The sequence below is a fragment of the Coregonus clupeaformis genome, chromosome 15 (assembly GCF_020615455.1).
Source record: "Coregonus clupeaformis isolate EN_2021a chromosome 15, ASM2061545v1, whole genome shotgun sequence".
NCBI classification, from domain to species: Eukaryota; Metazoa; Chordata; class Actinopteri; order Salmoniformes; family Salmonidae; genus Coregonus; species Coregonus clupeaformis.
The window spans coordinates 38,777,567-38,803,601 of NC_059206.1; the positions used below are offsets into that span (position 1 = coordinate 38,777,567).

At 44.1% G+C, this 26,035-nt stretch overlaps 2 protein-coding genes across 3 annotated transcripts; one reads left to right on the top strand and one right to left on the bottom strand.

Annotated features, from left to right (window-relative positions):
• Window positions 1-435: 435 nt before the first annotated feature.
• Window positions 436-19,321, bottom strand: LOC121582476 (protein FAM78A-like). Of its 2 annotated transcripts, none has more exons than XM_041898291.2 (3): window positions 19,255-19,321; window positions 15,747-16,050; window positions 436-1,375 (listed from the first exon to the last, which is right to left on the bottom strand). In XM_041898291.2, exons 2-3 carry the CDS (start codon window positions 16,007-16,009, stop codon window positions 850-852), a joined length of 789 nt encoding a protein of 262 aa, XP_041754225.1. In that variant the 5' UTR covers window positions 16,010-16,050; window positions 19,255-19,321; the 3' UTR covers window positions 436-849. The 2 variants fall into 2 exon arrangements, with proteins under 2 accessions (XP_041754225.1, XP_041754223.1); XM_041898289.2 differs by lacking the exon at window positions 19,255-19,321 and adding an exon at window positions 17,680-18,129.
• On the top strand, window positions 18,196-25,770 carry LOC121582477 (inactive phospholipid phosphatase 7). The gene is made up of 3 exons (XM_041898292.2): window positions 18,196-18,609; window positions 18,848-19,550; window positions 23,618-25,770. The coding sequence occupies exons 2-3, from the start codon at window positions 19,073-19,075 to the stop codon at window positions 24,004-24,006; spliced, it is 867 nt and encodes a 288-aa protein (XP_041754226.1). The 5' UTR covers window positions 18,196-18,609; window positions 18,848-19,072; the 3' UTR covers window positions 24,007-25,770.
• Window positions 25,771-26,035: the final 265 nt, after the last annotated feature.

A 26,035-nucleotide genomic window follows, 5' to 3' on the forward strand; every position in this document is an offset into this window, starting at 1 on the left:
CCTATAACGCATTGTCCACAACCCACTGTTCCGTTCCTAAACCCACACACACCAGCACCAACAGTCTGGATGGAAGAAGAGACAGGACAGGTGAAGGAATACTGCATTGCACTTGGTTTAAGGCAAAACATTTGCAGTGGAAAGCGATGTAAACTTAAGGCAGCATGGATTGAATGATTCTCATGTTTAAAAAAGTACTAAAACTACATATGTCACCCCAATACGATTTGTATTCACGTATCACTCATGTGGAGCACAAAATAGCGCTTATTCACAAAAAATGCTTTCTCCCAGCCCATAAATCAAAACTCAACTGGTATACGCAAACTTTGTGCATGTATACATGTATGTACCATGTACATAAACATGAACATAAATACTATATATTTTTCAACCCACACACACTCCCCATCCCTCCCAACCCCAAACCCCAATCCCCCCCAAAAAAGCAAAGTTAAATATATATATATATATATATTTTTGCAATGACTTCATCTAGCACAGTGAAACCGACCCAGTTTGAAGGTAGAATGGTTGCAGTTTGTTCACTCCAGTTTTAAAGTCAGCTCCAGCTCCAGCTCCCACTTATGGGCAACGAGTGTCCTCTTTCTCCAAACTGCTCTTGTCCTTGTTTCACTCTCTCTCTCGCTCTCTCTCCCTCTCTTGCTCAGTTCTTACAAAAAAAGAGAGGAGAGGAGAGGAGAGAAACAGAGAGGCAAATAGAGGCAAGGAGCTTGAGGGAAGGTTAAAGGAGAAACAAGGAAAGTATGTAAAGGGAGAGAAAATGAAAAGTGAGGAGTAGGTAGAGGAGTGGGAGAAGATGAGGAGTGTTTAACCCCCTGAGGTCAGTCAGTATTTGGGCGGGATGACCACGATGGGGTCCCCGGTCTTTGGCCGCCACATGAGCACTTGAGCGTCATTGGCGTTGGGCTTGACCATGGCATTGGGGGGAATGGGCTCGTTCTTGCCCAGGACGTGGGGCTGCTCCTGGGCCACAGGCTCACGCAGCGTGGCCCTCTGGCCCAGGGGCTTGTCCGGGTCCACCTCGATGTGGAGCTGCATCCTCCAGCGGATGGTCTGCATCACCAGGGTCTCGGCCGTGGCCTGGTTGATGGCCACCAGCCAGGTGGTGAAGCTCTGGTCACGGCGGATGCTGCTGAGCTGTGGCAGGTTGCTGTCGCTCACAGGCACGCCCCACGTAACGCTGGGGTAGAAGTTGTCATTCATGCTGACCGTGAACTTGGTGGCCTTCTTGGTGGGGCCCACGATGGTGCACGTCTCCGTGGTGTTGCCATACCATGGGTAGTTGACGCCGTCCGAGTCGCTGATGGCCTGGATCTTGCCATCCCGCAGGTCAGGGAGTTCCCAGCTCGACCTGGACGTGGAAAAGCAGGCAGTGAGATATAACCCGGAAGGGAAAACAGAGTGAGGCTTAAAGGGATAGTTCACGCCAAAATCAAAGATGGTGCCAATCACTCCCATTCATTTGGGAATAAAATATCCTAATACTAATAAATCTACACAACAGGTGGTGTGAACTGTCAACCCAACTCGATTTTAGACCACTTTTATGGTGTGAAAACATGAAGAAATTGTTGATTTTGGGTGAACTAATCGTTTATCCTGGAAGTGGAAACAAGAGGCTGAGACTTGTTTTATAAGTGAGAATCTCTCTGCATGTGGCTAGTGCTTTCCTGCCTAGAATCGCTTGAGAGAGATATCAATCGTAATAGGCTCCTACCCACTGTTAAATAAAGGCTGGAGGATAAGAAGAGTGGAGGAGACTATCTATGTCCATGAAAGACTCAAACAGCCTGGCTGAGTGGGTTTGCTCTATAAACATCAGCTCAGTAGCTATTGCGATTCAGGTCAGGGCAGCACAATCACAGCACACCACAAGTTCCCATTGTTAAGAGCCTCCCCATCTGTCTAACCTTTGTAGTAAGTCACTATGGGTGCAGCTTAATAGTTTTACATGGCTTTCTTTTCTCATCTCTATTACCACCTCTGCACTGACCACTGATCTGTCAACACAGGATAGGTGAAACAAATATGTCCTAGGCCTATCAAGATTGCTTTGCCTCATCCACCCTTATTTCAGATCTGAGTGAATTAAGTGAAGGAAACTATGAAAGGAGGCCACTTTGGAGTATTGAGACGCAGTGGGAGACATTGTGGGACATAAACACTCTGGTTCGTCCGCCTAGCGATTCCCCCTCGGCAGGAAGAAGATGGCCTTTCTCCCAGAAGTAAAGGATCAGCAGAAATGCTGCAGAAAACAGTGATCACCAGACACATGACAGGCCTGCATGGCCATTTATTCACAGAGGAGCTAGATTATGATCTCTAGAATAAAAATAGCAAGCCCCAGTGTGTGTATGTGGGGGGTGGGGGTTAAAGTGTGTGTGTTTCAGTTGAAAGTTTTATTAGTTGTGTACAGTATACACATGTCTAACGAAATGCTTACTTCCTGGTTCCTTCTCGACAATGCAACAACAACAAAAAATTATAAAAAGATAAGAATACGAACATAAAGTAAATGGCTCAGTAGAATAGAATAGACATTTTAGCATGTGTGTGTGTGTGTATGGGAGTGGGTGGGTGTGAGTGGGCGGTAGTGTTTTTCTTTGTGTGTGTGTCTGTACAGAACATGGATTATGTTTTATCCATGTCCATTCTTGTCGCTACAAATCACTTTCTCCTCTATCAATCTGTCTCCAAAACAAGTTGAACAATCTTTCCATCTATAAATACTGTACATCTCAGACAGGAGCCAAACTGTTACATCAATTCCACTGTGAAGGGCCAACGACTGCAGACAATGGCAACAAGGCACTCTCCTCGTATTTTTATCTCGATAACACGTGGTTTCTTGAGAACAAAACATGCCCAAGAGCAAGAACATTTGCCTTGTGTTCACCGTGCTCTTTTTCTCTCTCCCCGTATTGGAGGTCTAACGATACTACAGGATCTACCTACTCTTTATTGATGGCATTTTCATTACAGTACTATACTATTTTCAGTATAGTACTCTCATTCAAAACCATGGGAGGTGCTCTATTGAAATAGATCCTACAGATGTAGGATCTTAATTTGATCACTCTTTTGTTGCTGAAAATTTTCCTGTAAAGCAGGAAATGCAAACTTGTAGTGTATTTGAGTTTTTAAAAGGCTTTTAATGTTTGCAATTTCCATGTAGAAAGGTGAAACTTAATTTGCCCTTATGAAGAAAATAAATAAATTATAATCCATATAATAATTTATATTTCCTGTTGCTGCAGGATTATTTTCCTTCTGTAGCAAACTGGCTCAAAATAAGATCCTACATCTGTAAGAAGGACCCAACAGACTAAACGGCCAATCAACTGTAGTGGCGGGTGTGGCTTCTTTTGATGTTGAGTGAGGGACTAGATACAGTGAGGGAAAAAAGTATTTAGTCAGCCACCAATTGTGCAAGTACTCCCACTTAAAAAGATGAGAGAGGTCTGTAATTTTCATCATAGGTACACGTCAACTATGACAGACAAAATGAGGAAAAAAAATCCAGAAAATCACATTGTAGGATTTTTTATGAATTTATTTGCAAATTATGGTGGAAAATAAGTATTTGGTCAATAACAAAAGTTTCTCAATACTTTGTTATATACCCTTTGTTGGCAATGACACAGGTCAAACGTTTTCTGTAAGTCTTCACAAGGTTTTCACACACTATTGCTGGAATTTTGGCCCATTCCTCCATGCAGATCTCCTCTAGAGCAGTGATGTTTTGGGGCTGTCGCTGGGCAACACGGACTTTCAACTCCCTCCAAATATTTTCTATGGGGTTGAGATCTGGAGACTGGCTAGGCCACTCCAGGACCTTGAAATGCTTTTTACGAAGCCACTCCTTCGTTGCCCGGGCGGTGTGTTTGGGATCATTGTCATGCTGAAAGACCCAGCCACGTTTCATCTTCAATGCCCTTGCTGATGGAAGGAGGTTTTCACTCAAAATCTCACGATACATGGCCCCATTCATTCTTTCCTTTACACGGATCAGTCGTCCTGGTCCCTTTGCAGAAAAACAGCCCCAAAGCATGATGTTTCCACAGTAGGTATGGTGTTCTTTGGATGCAACTCAGCATTCTTTGTCCTCCAAACACGACGAGTTGAGTTTTTACCAAAAAGTTCTATTTTGGTTTCATCTGACCATATGACATTCTCCCAATCCTCTTCTGGATCATCCAAATGCACTCTAGCAAACTTCAGACGGGCCTGGACATGTACTGGCTTAAGCAGGGGGATACGTCTGGCACTGCAGGATTTGAGTCCCTGGCGGCGTAGTGTGTTACTGATGGTAGGCTTTGTTACTTTGGTCCCAGCTCTCTGCAGGTCATTCACTAGGTCCCCCCATGTGGTTCTGGGATTTTTGCTCACCGTTCTTGTGATCATTTTGACCCCACGGGGTGAGATCTTGCGTGGAGCCCCAGATCGAGGGAGATTATCAGTGGTCTTGTATGTCTTCCAAGACAAACAATGTATACGAAATGCTTCAGTCTGGTTTTAGACCCCATCATAGCACTGAGACTGCACTTGTGAAGGTGGTAAATGACCTTTTAATGGCGTCAGACCGAGGCTCTGCATCTGTCCTCGTGCTACTAGACCTTAGTGCTGCCTTTGACACCATCGATCACCACATTCTTTTGGAGAGACTGGAAACCCAAATTGGTCTACACGGACAAGTTCTGGCCTGGTTTAGATCCTACCTGTCGGAAAGATATCAGTTTGTCTCTGTGAATGGTCTGTCCTCCGACAAATCAACTGTACATTTCGGTGTTCCTCAAGGTTCCGTTTTAGGACCACTATTGTTTTCACTATATATTTTACCTCTTGGGGATGTTATTCGAAAACATAATGTTAACTTTCACTGCTATGCGGATGACACACAGCTGTACATTTCAATGAAACATGGTGAAGCCCCAAAATTGCCCTCGCTAGAAGCCTGTGTTTCAGACATAAGGAAGTGGATGGCTGAAAACGTTTTACTTTTAAACTCGGACAAAACAGAGATGCTTGTTCTAGGTCCCAAGAAACAAAGAGATCTTCTGTTAAATCTGACAATTCATCTAGATGGTTGTAAAGTCGTCTCAAATAAAACTGTGAAGGACCTCGGTGTTACTCTTGACCCTGATCTCTCTTTTGACGAACATATCAAGACTGTTTCAAGGACAGCTTTTTTCCATCTACGTAACATTGCAAAAATCAGAAATTTTCTGTCCAAAAATGATGCAGAAAAATTAATCCATGCATTTGTTACTTCTAGGTTAGACTACTGCAATGCTCTATTTTCCGGCTACCCGGATAAAGCACTAAATAAACTTCAGTTAGTGCTAAATACGGCTGCTAGAATCCTGACTAGAACCAAGAAATTTGATCATATTACTCCAGTGCTAGCTTCCCTACACTGGCTTCCTGTTAAGGCAAGGGCTGATTTCAAGGTTTTACTGTTAACCTATAAAGCGTTACATGGGCTTGCTCCTACCTATCTTTCCGAGTTGGTCCTGCCGTACATACCAATACGTACGCTACGGTCACAAGACGCAGGCCTCCTAATTGTCCCTAGAATTTCTAAGCAAACAGCGGGAGGCAGGGCTTTCTCCTATAGATCTCCATTTTTATGGAACAGTCTGCCTACCCATGTGAGAGACGCAGACTCGGTCTCAACCTTTAAGTCTTTACTGAAGACTTATCTCTTCAGTAGGTCATATGATTGAGTGTAGTCTGGCCCAGGAGTGTGAAGGTGAACGGAAAGGCTGGAGCAACGAACAGCCCTTGCTGTCTCTGCCGGGCCGGTTCCCCTCTCCACTGGGGTTCTCTGCCTCTAACCCTGTTGCAGGGGCTGAGTCACTGGCTTGCTGGTGCTCTTTCATGCCGTCCCTGGGAGGGGTGCGTCACTTGAGTGGGTTGAGTTACTGACGTGATCTTCCTGTCTGGGTTGGCGCCCCCCTTGGTTTGTGCTGTGGTGGAGACCTCTGTGGGCTATACTCGGCCTTGTCTCAGGATTGTAAGTTGGTGGTTGGGGATATCCCTCTAGTGGTGCGGGGGCTGTGCTTTGGCGGAGTGGGTGGGGTTATATCCTTCCTGTTTGGCCCTGTCCGGGGTTTCTTCGGATGGGGCCACAGTGTCTCCGGACCGCTCCTGTCTCAGCCTCCAGTATTTATGCTGCAGTAGTTTATGTGTCGGGGGGCTGGGGTTAGTTGGTTATACCTGGAGTACTTCTCCTGTCTTATCCAGTGTCCTGTGTGAATTTAAGTATGCTCTCTCTAATTCTCTCGTTCTCTCTTTCTCTCTGAGAACCTGAGCCCTAGGACCATACGTCAGGACTACCGGGCATGATGACACCTTGCTGTCCCCAGTCCGCCTGGCCTTGCTGCTATTCCAGTTTCAACTGTTCTGCCTGCTGCTACGAAACCCCTACCTGTCCCAGACCTGCTGTTTTCAACTCTTTAATGATCGGCTATGAAAAGCCAACTGAGAGACCTGAGCCCTAGGACCATACGTCGGGACTACCGGCCGTGGTGACTCCTTGCTGTCCCCAGTCCGCCTGGCCTTGCTGCTATTCCAGTTTCAACTGTTCTGCCTGCGGTTATGGAACCCCTACCTGTCCCAGACCTGCTGTTTTCAACTCTTAATGATCGGCTATGAAAAGCCAACTGAGATTTATTCCTGATTATTATTTGACCATGCTTGTCACTTATGAACATTTTTGAACATCTTGGCATGGTTCTGTTATAATCTCCACCCGGCACAGCCAGAAGAGGACTGGCCACCCCTCATAGCCTGGTTCCTCTCTAGGTTTCTTCCCTAGGCTTTCGCCTTTCTAGGGAGTTTTTCCTAGCCACCGTGCTTCTACACCTGCATTACTAGCTGTTTGGGGTTTTAGGCTGGGTTTCTGTACAGCACTTCGAGATATTAGCTGATGTAAGAAGGGCTATATAAAATAAAATTGATTGATTGATTGATTGATTTCCTAATAATTGCTCCCACAGTTGATTTCTTCAAACCAAGCTGCTTACCTATTGCAGATTCAGTCTTCCCAGCCTGGTGCAGGTCTACAATGTTGTTTCTGGTGACCTTTGACAGCTCTTTGGTCTTGGCCATAGTGGAGTTTGGAGTGTGACTGTTTGAGGTTGTGGACAGGTGTCTTTTATACTGATAACAAGTTCAAACAGGTGCCATTAATACAGGTAACGAGTGGAGGACAGAGGAGCCTCTTAAAGAAGAAGTTGCAGGTCTGTGAGAGCCAGAAATCTTGCCTGTTTGTAGGTGACCAAATACTTATTTTCCACCATAATTTGCAAATAAATTCATTAAAAATCCTACAATGTGATTTTCTGGTCATAGTTGACGTGTACCTATGATGAAAATTACAGGCCTCTCTCATCTTTTTAAGTGGGAGAACTTGCACAATTGGTGGCTGACTAAATACTTTCTTTCCCCACTGTACATGACAAGCAGAGACACCAACAATTTGCTGTACCCTCTTATAAAGTGATATATCTGAATTGTGCTAGTATAAAGGAGGTTTTATTGCAGGTAAAATATTGCATATTGCTAGCTACATTTATAGGCTTTTATGTTTTTTGTCGTGCTTAATGTGCAGTAGCCTACACTCAAAAAATGTGGGATTCAACAATGGTTGTTCTAAGATCCTCAAAGTTCTTTGAAGAACCTTAGGGTTCTTGGCACTGAAAAAAGGTACTTCCAAGAACTCCATAAGAGGTGGGGTTCATCGAGGAACCTCCTTAGTTCTTGGGCGTTCTTGCAGGAACCTAACTTTGGATTTGAATTTAAGTGCAGGCACTTAACTGAACATTTTTAAGATCTCCTCAATTTAAGGTAAGGTTTCTCCCTTGTATGATCTAAATTGATATTGTTTTATAATGATACCACCTATCTTTTCATATTTGTACAAATGGCTGTGTTGTTTGGCACTTTCTCCCTTTTAAAATTATTTCTAAAACAGAAAATGTACACAATACAATGAATGTCAATCAACAAAGAGGTAAGAAGAATATGTGAAGGCTATAGCTGCATTGGGCGCGGATGACTGAACTGCCCACTTATTTGTGTGTGTCTTCAGGTATACTGACGAGGAGGCACACAAAGGTATGTACAATTGGTATTGGTTTGTCGCATAATATTATGCAGATCACATGTATGCTATCATCAAATTTGTATTAATGGTTTCTCTAAACCCTTATAGGACTCAGTCACAGCGGCCAGCTTCCTCCTCCCTGACCTCTTCAATGAAGATCCCAGAGGTCTCTACATTATGGACAAGGTATGTGTATGAAAATCGTTGTCAAAAGTGAAAAGCGTTTTTTCATTCACATTTATCACAAAAAACAATGTATGAATACTGTCGTGTGCACGTTTTGTTAATCATCTGTATAATTATAATTTTTGTATTCAAAGACTTCACCCTCCCTACACCACTGATGAATATAACTAGAAACCTGTTCGATCACCATGCACTGCAAAATCATTCTGGCTATGGGTACGAAGGATATCAACACATTAACACGCCAGATGATATACTGATCGAACTTGGAACTCTGCTGGGAGTTTACCTCATATTTCGATTTTAGAATTCTGCTTTGCCACTAAAATCATAATAAACATTAACAACTAAAAGATTGTGTTATTCTTGTTATTGTTATGCTGATTAATAATAATAATATATTCAATGTCTGTGGGGTATTGTTGTAGGCCAGTGTAAAAAAAACTCAATTTCATCATTTTTTAATTCAAGCTGTACTACAACAATGTGGAAAAAGTCAAGGGGTGTGAATACTTTCTGAAGACACTGCATGTGCTTGTATGCTTGTGTGTGTGCGTGTGTAGCATTACATCACTGTGTTTATACACCTAACACTACTATACCACACCACACAAAGAGAATAATAGACTACTGCTGCTCTATTGTATTTTCCAATCACAGCAACCGTAAGACTGGGTGTCTGGCAGATTCAGAAACCAGGGCACGCACCTGAGCCGACAGAGAAATCATCCACAGTATTATCCTGAGTCACTCTGTCCAATTAGACCAGAGCATCCTGGAAGTTTACTGCAGTAATTGACATAACTCAGAACAGGAGTCTCAATAGAGAGAGAGCTTACGTCCTGCATCTTAACTATCTCCTCAAACACTGACAACACAGCTCTGGGTTATTAAGAAGTTACTAAGTTCCTTTTGTCTTTCTCTGAGATTGCTGTCAAAAGGGCCACACTGAATGATAATGGCAATGACCTTAAATGTATGAAGGCATTTGTCAAGACTAACGACAAGTATTACAGGGAAACCGTGGTTCTCTCTTTCAGAGAGTAGGCTATATACTACACAGAAAAGCTTACTACCGGGGCATTCTCGGACTACCGGGGCATTCTTTATACCCCAAATCAGCAGAAATGAGTCGCTTTGATCTTCCCAGACAAGAGGATGTGTGCAGTATTTGTGCCATTTGAGGTCATAGCTGCTCTGAGAAAGAGAGAGATTTGCTTATGCCTGTTTCATCTATCTCTCTCGCTCTCTCTTTCTCTTTTTCTCTCACTCTCCTCTCTAGTCTCTCTTCATATTAGGTTTCATTTGCAGAGCAGAGGGAGATGTCTCTCTAATCTCCACACAGCATTAATATTGTTTTTCCCATTCAGTGGCTCCTTAGGCCCCGAGCAAGAGATTAACACACACAGAGAGAGACAAACACGCAGAGAAAAACACACATAGCCAGACTAAGTCAAGGGGAGAAGGCAATGTAGGGGAGGAGATCGTAGTATTGGGACGGTGTGTGTAATCTTTGACATGCAGACCCAAACATCCCATGCTGCAACGGGTGAAGATAAACCCTCAGCATTCTGGGTATATGTCAACTTGTGGTCCCCACCACAGGATGTGGGACAAACTGAATTTGTGCAACATTGTGTAAGTCATAGACATCTGTAAACAGTCACTGAGCCGAACGAAAGGGATATTTTAGTGAATTGTCTGGCCTTGAATTAATTTCCTAATATTTTGAGAATAATGTGATTTCTCATACAGTGGGGAAAAAAAGTATTTAGTCAGCCACCAATTGTGCAAGTTCTCCCACTTAAAAAGATGAGAGAGGCCTGTAATTTTAATCATAGGTACACGTCAACTATGACAGACAAATGGAGAATTTTTTTCTCCAGAAAATCACATTGTAGGATTTTTAATGAATTTATTTGCAAATTATGGTGGAAAATAAGTATTTGGTCACCTACAAACAAGCAAGATTTCTGGCTCTCACAGACCTGTAACAACTTCTTTAAGAGGCTCCTCTGTCCTCCACTCGTTACCTGTATTAATGGCACCTGTTTGAACTTGTTATCAGTATAAAAGACACCTGTCCACAACCTCAAACAGTCACACTCCAAACTCCACTATGGCCAAGACCAAAGAGCTGTCAAAGGACACCAGAAACAAAATTGTAGACCTGCACCAGGCTGGAAAGACTGAATCTGCAATAGGTAAGCAGCTTGGTTTGAAGAAATCAACTGTGGGAGCAATTATTAGGAAATGGAAGACATACAAGACCACTGATAATCTCCCTCGATCTGGGGCTCCACGCAAGATCTCACCCCGTGGGGTCAAAATGATCACAAGAACGGTGAGCAAAAATCCCAGAACCACACGGGGGGACCTAGTGAATGACCTGCAGAGAGCTGGGACCAAAGTAACAAAGCCTACCATCAGTAACACACTACACCGCCAGGGACTCAAATCCTGCAGTGCCAGACGTGTCCCCCTGCTTAAGCCAGTACATGTCCAGGCCCGTCTGAAGTTTGCTAGAGTGCATTTGGATGATCCAGAAGAGGATTGGGAGAATGTCATATGGTCAGATGAAACCAAAATAGAACTTTTTGGTAAAAACTAAACTCGTCGTGTTTGGAGGACAAAGAATGCTGAGTTGCATCCAAAGAACACCATACCTACTGTGAAGCATGGGGGTGGAAACATCATGCTTAGGGGCAGTTTTTCTGCAAAGGGACCAGGACAACTGATCCGTGTAAAGGAAAGAATGAATGGGGCCATGTATCGTGAGATTTTGAGTGAAAACCTCCTTCCATCAGCAAGGGCATTGAAGATGAAATGTGGCTGGATCTTTCAGCATGACAATGATCCCAAACACACCGCCCGGGCAACGAAGGAGTGGCTTCGTAAGAAGCATTTCATGGTCCTGGAGTGGCCTAGCCAGTCTCCAGATCTCAACCCCATAGAACATCTTTGGAGGGAGTTGAAAGTCCGTGTTGCCCAGCGACAGCCCCAAAACATCACTGCTCTAGAGGAGATCTGCATGGAGGAATGGGCCAAAATACCAGCAACAGTGTGTGAAAACCTTGTGAAGACATACAGAAAACGTTTGACCTGTGTCATTGCCAACAAAGGGTATATAACAAAGTATTGAGAAACTTTTGTTATTGACCAAATACTTAATTTTCCACCATAATTTGCAAATAAATTCATTACAAATCCTACAATGTGATTTTCTGGATTTTTTTACTCATTTTGTCTGTCATAGTTGACGTGTACCTATGATGAAAATTACAGGCCTCTCTCATCTTATTAAGTGGGAGAACTTGCACAATTGGTGGCTGACTAAATACTTTTTTCCCCCACTGTACCATATAGTTTTTGTTGACTCCAGTAGCCTACCTCACAATGAAACCCAGCTCGAATGGATACATTTTACAGACAGTGTTTGTGAAAGCCTTCCCACTGGGAAAAAACTGGTTGAATCAACACTGTTTCCACGTAATTTCAACCCCAAAAATTTATGTAATAACTTTGAATCAACGTGGTTAACAGATCAACTTAAGAATTTTGTATTCTTTTTACCCAACTTTTAACCTAAATCCAATGATATGGTGAAATGTTTTGTTGATTTCGCGTTGAATTCACAATAGTTGCCAACTCAATGAAATGTAAATCAAAACTATACTGAACAAAAATATAAACGCAACATGCAACAATTTCAAAGATTTTACTGAGTTACTGTTCATATAAGGAAATCGGTCAATTGAAATAAATAAATTAGGCCCTAATCTATGGATTTTACATGACTGGGAATTCAGATATGCATCTGTTGGTCACAGATACCTTAAAAATAAAAGTAGGGGCGTGGATCAGAAAACCAGTCAGTATCCGATGTGACCACTATTAGCCTCATGCAGATTGACACATCTCATTTGCATAGAATTGATCAGGCTGTTGATTGTGTCCTGTGGAATGTTGTCCCACTCCTCTTCAATGGCTGTGTGAAGTTGATGGATATTGGCGGGAACTGGAACACGCTGTCGTACACGTCGCTCCAGAGCATCCCAAACATGCTCAATGGGTGACATGTCTGGTGAGACATTTTCAGCTTCCAGGAATTGTTTACAGATCCTTGTGACATGGGGTCGTGCATTATCATGCTGAAACATGAGGTGAAACTGCACATTTTAGAGTGGCCTTTTATTGTCCCCAGCACAAAGTGCACCTGTGTAATGATCATGCTGTTTAATCAGCATCTTGATATGCCACACCTGCCAGGTGGATGGATTATCTTGGCAAAGGAGAAATGCTCACTAACAGCAATGTAAGAAATTTGTGCACAAAACTTCTGAGAAATTAGCTTTTTGTATTTATGGAAAATGTCTGTGATCTTTTATTTCAGCTCATGAAACTTGGAACCAACACTTTACATGTTGCGTTTATATTTTTGTTCAGTGTAAATTCATTAGGCCCTAATATATGGATTTCACATGACTGGGCAGGGGCGCAGCCATGGGAGGGCATAGGTGTCACGCCCTGGCTCTGGGGACTCTTTAATGTTGAGCCAGGGTGTTAGTTTCTATGTTTTGTGTTTCTATGTTGGCTGGGGTGGTTCTCAATCAGAGGCAACGTGAATCAGCTGTTGCTTGTTGTCTCTGATTGGGAACCATACTTAGGTAGTTGTTTGGCATTTGTGTGGTGTGGTATCTTGTTCCGTGTAGGTTTGTGTTTGTGAACCTGTGGACTTCACGTATCGTTTGTTGTTTTTGTTCGTGTGTTGAATATCTAATAAATCATGTACGCTTATCACGCTGCGCCTTGGCCCGTTTCATCTAATGACGATCGTGACAGAAGATACCACCTCGACTGGGTCAAGCAGCGTGAAGAGGAGAGAGGTTGGACTTGGGAGCAGAGGATGGAGAGTCTGGCGAGAGCCATGGAGGCCATATCCACGGGGGAGAGACAAGCCCAATAAATGTTTAGGGGGGGGGGCTCACACCGTGGACGACGGGGCTGCTGGAGGCAGATAAGGGGCGAGTTTGTGGACAAGGAGAGAAGGCCACCGGGTTACGGGAGCCATTGGTGATTAGAGGGAAGAAGAGTGTAGAGGCACGGCGAGAGGTACTGAAGTGTGTTGCCAGTCCGGTCCGGCCCGTTCCTGATCCCCGTATAAGGCCAGTGGTGTGTGTTCCCAGTGCGGTCCGGCCTGTTCCTGTCCCTCGCACCAAGCCTGTGATGCACGTCGCCAGCCCGGCCCGACCTGTTCCTGACCCTCGCACCAAGCCAATGGTGCGCGTCGCCAGCCCGGTCCGGCCTGTTCCTGCCCCTCGCACCAAGCCAATGGTGCGCGTCGCCAGCCCGGCCCGGCCTGTTCCTGCTCCCCGCACCAAGCCAATGGTGCGCGTCGCCAGCCCGGCCCGGCCTGTTCCTGCTCCCCGCACCAAGCCTATGGTGCGCGTCGTTAGCCCGGTCCGGCCCATTCCTGCTCCCCGCACCAAACCTGTGGTGCGCATCGTCAGTCCGGTCCGGCCCGTTCCTGCTCCCCGCACCAAGCCAGGGGTGCGCATCGTCAGCCCGGTCCGGCCCGTTCCTGCTCCCCGCACCAAGCCAGGGGTGCGCGTCGTCAGCCCGGTCCGGCCCATTCCTGCTTCCCGCACCAAGCCTGGGGTGCGTGTCGTCAGTCCGGCACAGCCCGTGCCCGGTTCACCGGTGCCTGGTCAGCTGCTCCACACCGGAGCCTACGCAATCCGCTCCACCGATGTCCAGTCCAGCTCCAGCCAGCGGGGCCAGACCAGACCAGGGGCACTACGGGGGGGTTGTTAGAGGGTGTGGGTCACGCCCGGAGCCGGATCCGCCGCCGAGGTGAAATGCCCACCCGGTCCCTCCCCTGTGGTGTTTGGTTGGCGCGGTCGCAGTCCGCGCCTTTGGGGGGTACTGTCACGCCCTGGCTCTGGGGACTCTTTAATGTTGAGCCAAGGTGTTAGTTTCTATGTTTTGTGTTTCTATGTTGGCCGGGGTGGTTCTCAATCAGAGGCAACGTGAATCAGCTGTTGCTTGTTGTCTCTGATTGGGAACCATAGTTAGGTAGTCGTTTGGCATTTGTGTGGTGTGGTATCTTGTTCAGTGTAGGTTTGTGTTTGTGAACCTGTGGACTTCACGTATCGTTTGTTGTTTTTGTTCGTATGTTGAATATCTAATAAATCATGTACGCTTATCACGCTGCGCCTTGGCCCGTTTCATCTAATGACGATCGTGACAATAGGCCCACCTACTTGGGAGCCAGACCCACCCATTGGGGAGCCAGGCCCAACCAATCAGAATGATTTTTCCCCACAAAAGGGCTTTATTACAGACAGAAATACTCCTCAGTTTCATCAGCTGTCCGGGTGGCTGGTCTCAGACGATCCTGCAGCTGAAGAAGCTGTATGTGGAGGTCCTGGGCTGGTGTGGTCTGCGGTTGTGAGATTGGTTGGACGTACTGCCAAATTCTCTAAAATGACGTTGGAGGCGGCTTATGGTAGAGAAATGAACATATGATTCTCTGGCAACAGCTCTGGTGGACATTCCTGCAGTCAGCATGCCAATTGCACGCTCCCTCAAAACTTGAGACATCTGTGGCATTGTGTTGTGTGTCAAAACTGAACATTTTAGAGTGGCCTTTTATTGTCCCCAGCACAAGGTGAAACTGTGTAATGATCATGCTGTTTCATCAGCTTCTTGATATGCCACACCTGTCAGGTGGATGGATTATCTTGGCAAAAGAGAAATGCTCACTAACAGGGATGTACATTTTTGAGAAATAAGCTTATGCTTATGGACATTTCTGATATATTTTATTTCAGTTCATGAAACATGGGACCAACAGTTTACATGTTGCATTTATATTTTTGTTTAGTATAATAATTTATTTGATTCTGCAATAGAGGATGGATTTGCAGTATGAATAAAAATGTACATCTTCGTTCTAATTATCACTAACTCCCGTGAAGTCATCATGACGCATAGTTCAGTGATCCAGATGCGAGGAAGCTTAAAGTAGACCTCCAATCTATCTGAAAATACTGTGTATTGGATGTGTCAAAGCCCCAGCGCCATTGAGAGGTGAACATTAAGAATTAAGTAGATTGCGGGTTGCAGGTATTGTCTGGCATTTTAATTCTAGGATATTTTTATTAGGCCTCAGTGTAATCAAATGTGCTAATTGCCTCTGCACCTGATCAGACTGTAGCCCTGAGTATAGGCCTAGTCCATCACCTTCACCGTTGGTAAACTTGGAGTAGGACTAAATTTAATAATAATAATAATAATAATATGCCATTTAGCAGACGCTTTTATCCAAAGCGACTTACAGTCATGCGTGCATACATTTTTTGTGTTTTAACATGGTTGTATATATTTAATTGTAGGTTGATATTTAATTTAGGTTGATACTCACATCCCTTTGGTTCCATATTTGTTGTAGAACTCCATGTGGTTACATGTTTGAATCCAGCCAACGGTCCACGTCTCTTTACCGGCCACGGGCGGCACCAGTACCCGAGCAGAGGCTCGGAAGTGCGGTGTCCGATAGCGCAGAACCACGATGGATGACTCGTCGATGCTGGTTGGCGTGGAGTCAATGGAGGAGTTCACTTCGAGAACGATGACACTTTCACGGAAACTCTTGGGCTTACACCTGATACTCTGGATACAGCCCATTGCATTAAATAGCAATACAATCCACAACAACGTCCCGAGGTCTGGAGGAGAAAGACGCATGGAAACAGCAACAAATTCACAATTGCATCCACATTTTCAATAGTCAAAAATTTAAAAAAAAAACGAAAAAGGGTGGCACTGGCAAATGGCCAGAGTTCTCCGTTGAGAATGACTAGGCTATCTCTTTGCTGACATGTTCATAAAAGCCATGCATTTTGCAACCAGTTCTGTATTCCAACACTATGATGGAAAATGTAATAGTTTACTCAATAATGGAAGGAAGAGTTGTGATTAAATTCACAGCAGCATGCTTTCTGCTTTTCGTTGGCCATCAGATCACATCACCAAAAAAGCGCCGATGCAACTTTCTTTTCCGTTTCTTGAAGCTTCCTCCATCAATAGAAGGGCCTCCAGATGTGTGATGTGTGCGCTGTCTCACCTCCACAAGCAGCGCGAGATCCCCCGCGATTACTGGCAATTTGCGACCATCGGATATGTGCACCAGCCACTGCTCACATGTACTTTGTGGTCTAATTAAGCAGACGCAATTGATAATTGTGACCTAAGCATAATTTACAAAAACTGCTAACATAACATTTCGACGTCATATTGGCCGAGCTCAGCGCCACTCATCTGTGAGCCTATTCATGACAATTTTCATTCTCCTGAAAATGCGTAAAATCAACTTTTGCCTCAATTAAGCATTCTGTTTTCCATAATCCACCAGCTCCGTCACTGGTGAAAGGTTTTCATTTCCAAAAATGTGTTTTGATGTGGATAGGAGAACTGCAGCCAGCAATGGCTTGTGTTGAGCAACGTCTTAAATATGTAACAATAAACTGTTGACATTTAATACCACAGTAGGCTATAATAGGCCCCCTTTCACTGACCCCAGTGTTACGACAATTATGACAATGCCACATAAACATTTACTACATGAGGCGCACCTGCACATGAATTTAATCATATGTACAAAAAGTTATCCTTTTTACATATTAAATAACCCCTCTAGAATATGTTGCTGAAGGTCCTCACTACAATAGAAACACATCCCGCGTGCAATCCCACAATAACTCTATGCACGGGGATTATATGAGAATAAATGTATCATAAATATTGCTGTCCTTAAATCGACGCAAATTGTAGACATGGTATGCAAAATACAATTGGTAAAGTGAAACGTTTAGCCTAAAATAAAACAATTGGAAAAATTCCTTTCCTTAACTAAAACTCGCACTGGACTTCCCCCTCCCACCTTACTAGCTCTGACTTTGCTGATAGCTACTTTATCGAGGAACAATGTACTTACTATGACTGTGATATGTGGTTGTCCCACCTAGCTATCTTAAGATCAATGCACTAACTGCATGTGGCTCTGGATAAGAGCGTCTGCTAAATAACTAAAATGTATATATAAATGTAGTCTCGTTGCAAAAAGCCAGTTGTAGCATAAACCAAATATGTTTTATTTTTTTAAATAGAGGTTAACCACACTTTTTTCCAATGCAAGCACGTCTTTGTGAATTGTCCCCTCATGACAGTTTATTGGACTGCCCTAGATGCGTGCGCGCGTGGTTCGAGTAGTAATTCCGTTATCTTCCTGTTCGTTCCCTTCTCTTTTATTGTTGCATTCAACGTCAAGGTCCGGTAGTGGTATCATTTCAACTTACATTTATTTAATCGTGGGTTACAATGAACACCGGAAATATTCAAAGGCAACCAGGTTAACTTTCCCCTCTCCGTTTGCATCCATATCTTCTTGTAGATGAACTAATAAAAAAACTATTTGAATACATGGAATGTCCGATAACCCAACCAGGCTCCCTCCTCGATCCCTGTCCTTTGGGTATAATTTAGTCCCAATTCCAAGACAGACTGTCATTTCTCTGCGCTGGTCCCATCGCGGCCACAGCAGTTTCACCCTCCCGCATTGGTCTATTTTAGCAGCTTGAGCTGCAGCTCCTTTATTTAAGTACCTTTGAGACGACACTTCCCCTCGTCACTGCAAGCATTCTGGGAAATGTAGTGATGGCTTCTTGCTTCATTTATTAAATTGAACAGTTTTCAGGCTATAATAGGCCAATTCTATATGTCAAAGTTAAGCGAATAGCCCAAATTTAATTGACTATTTTGGGCTCACATCAATTTGGCTGCATGTCTAATTATAAAATATACATTGGTGAATATTAAATATTTTACTGTTTGTTATTGCTTCTTGATTTGCGGTTTATTTTCTTCTATTTTTGGCCATTGACCAATGGACAAAGACGTGCCATGGGTTCGTGCTGAGAGGTCTCTGTAGCTGTCCATTTAAGCACCTTGGAGAACTCCCATCCGGAAGAGCGCGTCGGTGAATGAGCACGGTTGCGTAGGCTAAGTCATGTTCACGACTGACACCGTCCTTAGAGCTTTCATCTTTTCTAAATACTGAATGACTCGCGGAGCTGACTATGAATGCTTGTTCGTTGATTGACTTTAATAGACTCGGGACTGTCTAGCTAGAATTCCTTGCCGCATTCTCTAAATGCTAATCCAACTACCAGTGTTGTGCAGCGCGCGAAAAGGATCTGAACTATAGCCCTTTCCTATACCTCGGCCTGGTAAGATGATAACATTAGTATTACTCCTTGAGCATAACAGAGGTGCAGTATGGCCCATCTATTTATGCGTAAAACCAGTGTCTTTAGTTTCTGTTAGTGATAGGCCTGCTGCACCACCACATCTGCCGTTCAGGATCAAAACAAAACCTCCATGCCATTCCATGTTAGTTGCTCATGATTGTATATTTTAGTTTATAACATGTTAAAAGCTGATGATGACATTCTGTTTTCGCTGTAGATTGTGTCTCGTTCGATTGGCCCAGGCAGATGCCAGTCAAGCCTCTTCATGCCTGCATGGATCCGGTTGCAGGCTAAACACAGCAGCATGGGTAGCGCGCATACCAACGGGCTAAATATATCTTGTAGGGCCACAGGAGGGGAAGGACAGGGCTTAGCTTTGGACATTTAGCCGTCGTGCGTAAAACGAGAAATTGTCCTTCTGAAAGGTAGAGACCAATCCAAAATGCCCGCAATTCCGAGTTCTAGGTCCAGGACGCGGGATCGGAACAACGTCCTGAGCAGACCCGAGTTCATGTCCCTGAATCAGCCTCTACGGTGCGTTAACTCTGAGACCCGGGGCACCGCAAGGCGACCGGCCCAACCCAAACACCAAGCAAGCCAACTGTGCGACCCGCAGGAACCTACCGACAGTGCCAACAAGGAACGGAAAGAGCCCGCGAAACTGCCGGATGAGGACTGTATCCAGCTGAACCCTTCCTTCAAAGGGATAGCGATGAGCTCCCTCCTCGCCATTGACATTTGTCTGTCCAAGCGCCTGGGGGTCTGCGCCTACACGTCGTCGTCTTGGGGCAGCGTTCGTTCCATGATCACCCTGCTCGAACTTACAGGGCACGGCATCACGTGGATCTTTGGCACTATCATATGTCTGACAAGAAGTAATACGCTGGCGGGACAAGAGGTCTTGGTCAATCTATTACTTGGTAAATGCACTCCTCACTCTGTACCCAAAACACATTGTGTAATAATTATGTTATTGAATTGTAAGCTACATGTGTGACAGCTCTTCTTTAATGGCTTGGATATCATAGTGTGTCTGTCAGTGCATTTTTAATAGGTGTAGCCCAGGGGTCCCCAACCCCTGGTGAAGCCTACTGATATGATCACATCTCCCTCTACTTCCTTATCCCTGGGCCCAGGCCCTGTGTTAGGCCTATATAACCCATGTCAATATAGGATATATTTATAGCATGATTGTTAACAACATCTCACCAAAGGATGTCATTGTCCACCAGAATGTGATTTTAAAGCATTCCATGGTAGAGTATCAGAAGCAGGTCATTATGAAATCCTAACCCTCCATGGTCTCTTCTCTCTCCATCACCCAGTGTAGAACCAGGCCTGGGGAACAGGTGCAAGGCTTAAGGCTCCACACATCACGTTTTGACTTTCGACTGAAGAACTATAAGTAGACATTTTAACAAGCCAGGGGCCTACATCGAAAGACTCAGTGAAGTCAGTATCATTAATGTCAAGCATAGGCCTATATGAAGATACAGGCCTATACACTGCTTTGCACTTCTTATTATCCCCACTATGGCAGCTGCTACAGAAGCTACAGTGGAATAATTTTCCAAAGTACCTTATGAAAGTAATACATACTTTATGATACTTACTTCCTTGATATAAGATCAATAGGTTATTTCCCTACATTTGCTTTAGTCACACGAATGTAACATAGCCTACCTATAGTGCGACCCTGATTTCTCTAACTAGTGGTAATGGAATCCTCCTAGATGGTGAACTCATTTTAGGTGGTTATTTTTACACACTTCTGCGAAGGAGAGCAGCTGACTATCCCCAGATTGATTTGAGTGAATTATGTATTTCTCAGAACAAATTGGGGCCACTGTGACAAATTGTGATTCTGTGTGTGTGTGTGTGTGTGTGTGTGTGCGTGCGTGCGTGCGTGCGTGCGTGCTTGTGTGTGTGTGTGTGCGTGCGTGTGTGTGTGTGCGTGTGATACTTCAAAAGTACTGTAGGCCCACACACATCCAACAGATTGCCACAGGTGTGTGTATTATTCTCATTTAGCTATGTGTACTCCTACACACCCCTTTGCTATCGTAGGCCCACCATGTTGGCTGGTTCATACCTGTGAATTCACCATGTTCCCTTTGACACCTGAAAGCCTGAGGTATTTTATTTTTGCTCCTGTGCCGGATGCCTGGTTGCTTTGGGCTAGTGTGTGTGGAAGGGTTGTGTGTGTGGAGCGATTACTCAGAAAAACACTGCAAATCTGTGGACTGAAGCTGTATTGTGTTCAGTCTATAATCTTTTTAATTTGGGACAGTTTGGGATATTGTGTTTGGGGCATTGTTCAGGTCATTGTTCAGGTCATTAATAGTGATCCAGGATAGGATAGGGAACCACTGTGTTTGAACAAACATCCTGATGAAGGCAAGCTGTGAATGCAGGATAATTCACAATAACACTTCTCTTTGACTTCATTTTGCCAGGAATAGACAGACAGTCAGATAGACAGATACACTATGTGGACACCTGTTTGTTGAACATCTCATTCCAAAATCATGGGTATTAATATGGAGCTGGTCCCCCCTTTGCTGCTATAACAGCCTCCACTCTTCTGGGAAAGCTTTCCACTAGATGTTGAAACATTGCTGCAGGGACTTGCTTCCATTCAGCCACAAGAGCATTAGTGAGGTCGGGAACTGATGTTGGGCAATTAGGCCTGGCTCGCAGTATCCGTTCCAATTAATCCCAAAGGTGTTCGATGGGGTTGAGGTCAGGGCTCTGTGCAGGCCAATCAAGTTCTTCCACACCAATCCCGACAAACCATTTCTGTATGGACTTCACTTTGTGCACGGGGGCATTGTCATGCTGAAACAGGAAAGGGCTTTCCCCAAACTGTTGCCACAAAGTTGGAAGCACAGAAAAATCTAGAATGTTATTGTATGCCGTAGCGTTAATATTTCCCTTCGCTAGAGCTAAGGGACCTAGCCCGAACCATGAAAAACAGCCCCAGACCATTATTCCTCCTCCACCAAACTTTACAGTTGGCACCATGCATTTGGGCAGGTAGCGTTCTCCTGGCATCCGCCAAACCCAGAGTCGTCCGTCGGACTGCCAGATGGTGAAGCATGATTAATCACTCCAGAGAACGCGTTTCCACTGCTCCAGAGTCTAATGGTGGCGAGCTTTACACCATTCCAGCTGACGCTTGGCATTGCACATGGGGATCTTAGGCTTGTATGCGGCTGCTTGGCCATGGAATCCCATTTCATGAAGCTACCGACGAACAGTTATTGTGCTGACATTGCTTCTAGAGGCAGTTTGGAACTCGGTAGTGAGTGTCGCAACCGAGGACAGATGATTTTTACATGCTATGCGCTTCAGCACTCGGCGGTCCTGTTCTGTGAGCTTGTGTGTGTGGCCTACCACTTCACGGCTGAGCCGTTGTTGCTCCTAGACGTTTCCACTTCACAATAACAGCACTTACAGTTGACCGGGGCAGCTCTAGCAGGGCAGAAATTTGACGAACTGAGTAGTTGGAAAGGTGGCATCCTATGACGGTGCCACGTTGAAAGTCACTGAGCTCTTCAGTACGGGCCATTCTACTGCCAATATTTGTCTATGGAGATTGCATGGATATGTGCTCGATTCTAGACACCTGTCAGCAACGGGTGTGGCTGAAATAGCCGAATCCACTAATTTTAATGGGTGTCCACATTTTGGCCATGTAGTTTATATCGGTAGAAATATACATATTTTTTTGCTTTGAACGGCATCATACAGTACATAACATTCTAGACTTGTAAAATCCATGGCTTGGTTCTCCTCCTCCCTTACCTTCAGTAGTTTTGAGGTGGTGTATCAGGGGGCAGAGCTGTGTCCTGTTGTTGGTACCAGTTGCTTTCCAAGCGGCTCAGCACTGTGTCCCAACTGTCCCAGAATGACCCCAATGTACCACATACTCACTTCCATGCTGTCCATTTTCCTCTCTCTGCCTAATTTCAATTTTCCCCACCTTCCATTTCCTTTTTCATCCTTAACTCAGTTCTTTATTCCCATTCTTCCATTCTTCCTTACTTCCTGCCTTCCTTCATCCCCCCCCATGTTATGTAATGTTAATGGTCGGTGACCACTGTGAATTCTTTAATTGCTAAAAGTTTACTTTACGACAGAACTAGGGGGTTATTTGTGTGTGGGTGTACAGGAAGAAGACAGCGTAATCAATGTTGTAATCCTGAGTCCTGACAGATTCCACAGGGTGGGGTGGTAGCTGGGTGATCAAAAATGAAAGGTGGTGATTGTGGGGATATTTTGGGCTGCACAAAGAGGGTTGGATGCTTTTAAAATGAGGTCTGCAGAAGACATGACTGAAAATATAAACGTTTAGGGCTGGATCAAGTCAATCATATTCAAATAATTAATAAGTATCTATATCACACCCAAGCATAATTAAGTACGTCTATTATACATCTATTACCAGTTTATTACAGTCTTATTACACAGGTTTGAGGAGGAAATCGTTTCTATCTCAGTATTTCACTTGCAAATACTCAAATAACTACACAGACAGCCAAGTGCACATAAATTAAGCCAAAGCTGAACTAACTATAAGCTAAGAGCTCTCCCAGTTCTGTGCTATCTTCCAGACCTATTTAGAGAGTAACTGGGCTGCTAGCCTGATAATGTGGCCCATTGGGATGCTGTAGCATAGAGGCTCAAACATTCTGATCACATACAGGGAAGAGAGGGGGTTGCGGTGATGCACTACTGTTCCACAAACTCTCGTCTCTTCTTTAAATCCACTGCGGCATTTCTGGGGTATCGCCTGGCCTGCCTCATTGCTTAATCACTGATGCTTAGCCCTGTAACAGATATGGAGCAAATTACATAACTGAAAATGTGGCCCATTTGTTTTTGACTACTGATATTGTATGTTGTGGTTTACTGCCCTGTGGTTAATTTATCTAATTGGGCTTTTTCATGCAACATTGTTTAAAAAGAAATCCTCCCTCCTCAGCCCTCTTACTTGACATCATGACCGTGGCCGGTGTCCAGAAGCTGATCAAACGCAAAGGACCCTGGGAGATGACTCCGGGCTTCCTGGACTACTGTGCCATGGACGTGTACTCCTTCCCGGCGGCCCACGCCAGCCGCGCCGCCATGGTGTCCAAGTTCCTGCTTTCCCACCTGGTCCTGGCCGTCCCACTACGCATCCTGCTGGTGCTCTGGGCCTTCCTGGTGGGCATGTCCAGGGTGCTGCTTGGTAAGCACCACCTGACCGACATGGCGTGCGGCTTCGCCCTGGGCCTGCTGCACTTCAGCCTGGTGGAGACGGTGTGGCTGTCGTCCAGCGCCTGTCAGACCCTCATCTCTATAGGGACCCTCAGCTGGAGTCCCTTCTACTGAGGGCTATCTATCAAGGCCCTCAATGCCTGTTTGAAGCTGTAAAGCCTGGCTTTATGAAGCCTTATAAGTAGGGCCAGGAGTTTTTCCTGACAAGAGTTTTCCCTGATCAGGGCCTACTGTCTAAGGCTGCATTAGACGTACATATAAACTTTATCTGTGATGACAAAAACTTCTATACACACAATTAGGCCCTATCTGGTTTAGCTCATTTACAGTATTTGCAGTAAATGTTTTTGAGGGAGGTAAATGTGCTCGTTGGAGTCATTTTGATCATTGATGACTCAAAGAAAGAAAATGTGGTAGTGTTGATATTTATTGATATTTACAAAGACTTCTATAAAATCCCTACCACCTTTTCTCTTCCACTGAACTAATCCTAATGCTTGAGAGCCCTCACTCACGTATATCTAATTTTATTGGGTCTCACTGCTGTCAAGTTTCTTTCTTTTCTTTCTGCTTATTCCACCACTCCTCACCTTGCTCCACTTCCTCTTTCTCTTCGGCTTCCTTTTCCTCTTCTTCCCTGTTCCTCTTTCCTCCTGTCTGTGAACCTTTAACCCTTTTGTCATTTGAAATGTTTTTACTTGTACTTGATCAAAATATTGCCCAGTACTTTGAAGTGATGAAATTGTTTTCTAAAGGTTTTGAAATGTGTCCACACTTGAATGGTCCATTTGCAGATGAAGAAAGGAGATGTTAGGAAGCTCTTTGATTTCCTTTCAATTATGTTGTTTGTATGTTTCTGCTGGAAACTATCAACTGTTAAAACTACCAATTGTTGAGAAACAGATGGACTGGACTCCAAATGAATATATTTTTGCTGTCATTGAATTGGGCTGTAAATAACATAATTGTTGTCTAGATCAGGGATTTTTCTACTGGGTTAAATATTTATCTTATCCAAATATGTTTAAAAAGTAGGTTTTGATTAGTTTAAGGCTAGCAGTTTCATCATAGATGTGTATGTGTATTCCACATTGTTTGCCTTCCCTGGTGCAATAAGCATTAACCAAACAGATAGACACTGTCTTTTTGGTAATGGTGCTGATTTCATGCCACACTGACTGAACAACATCTGTGAGAATTCATCTCCATCAGGCTTGGGTTTACCATTGACACTGTGTATGTGTGTTTATGGGTGTGTGTGTGGGACGTGGATATGTGCGGGAGATTGTGTGTATGTGTGTGTCTGTGCATGTGTGTATGCATTGCATGCATGCAAGCAAGATCTCTTATGTGTGTGCCTTTATGAGTCAAATGTAATGTATTTTGGAGGGTTAAAGTCACTGAGTAAACCAATGCAGTCTGGGTAAAGTCATGAATGTTCACTGAAGTGTACAAAATATGTATTATACCTGATATCTTTATACCTACTGTATGCCTTCATTCATGTATTTCATTTATTGGTCTTCTGCTGATAATCTCTTTTGGTTGTTTATTTTTGTTGTGATGTTATGGACTTGGGATCCAAGCTATTTAAGCCGTAACCTTTTTGCTGCCACAAAAAACATTATTTCATTGGGTTGGACCTGTATGTATATATACAATATTGCATTTGTGCAAGTCAGCATGTTTTGTTTTGCACAAGGATGACAAAAAAAAGTCATATTTTCATGCAGTGTTTCAATTTATCCAGTCTAATTTACAAAATGAAGAAGATGGATCGATAGCCTTTGTAAGACGTGGACTCTGAAAAAGTGGAATGTCTTGTTCACTATTTCCTAGGTTGTTTATGCATGCCCATAAATACACCATTTGCAATGACTTATTTTTGTGTTGTTTTTCTGTGTGTGTGTGTATCAAATCAACGTTTATTGGTCGCATACACAGTTTAGCAGCTGTAATAGCGGGTGAAGCGAAATGCTTATGTTATTAGCTCCTAACAATGTAGTAAAATGTCAAACAAGTACACAAATAATCACACAAAAAAACACAATTAATCAAGAAATGTCAGAACGAATCCATTTAACAACCCAAATAGCACTGCAACAGTAATCAAAATGAAATCTAAACATATATACACCGGCTG

Coding starts and splice junctions, on each gene's coding strand:
- LOC121582476 (XM_041898289.2), bottom strand. CDS start 17,758: ATGCAAACGGAGAGGGGAAAGTTAACCTGGTTGCCTTTGAATATTTCC. Junction 16,051..17,679: donor TAACCCACGATTAAATAAAT/GTAAGTTGAAAT, acceptor TTTCTCCTCCAG/ACCTCGGGACGTTGTTGTGG. Junction 1,376..15,746: donor AAATATGGAACCAAAGGGAT/GTGAGTATCAAC, acceptor TTCCACGTCCAG/GTCGAGCTGGGAACTCCCTG.
- LOC121582477 (XM_041898292.2), top strand. CDS start 19,073: ATGCCCGCAATTCCGAGTTCTAGGTCCAGGACGCGGGATCGGAACAAC. Junction 19,551..23,617: donor CTTGGTCAATCTATTACTTG/GTAAATGCACTC, acceptor CTCCCTCCTCAG/CCCTCTTACTTGACATCATG.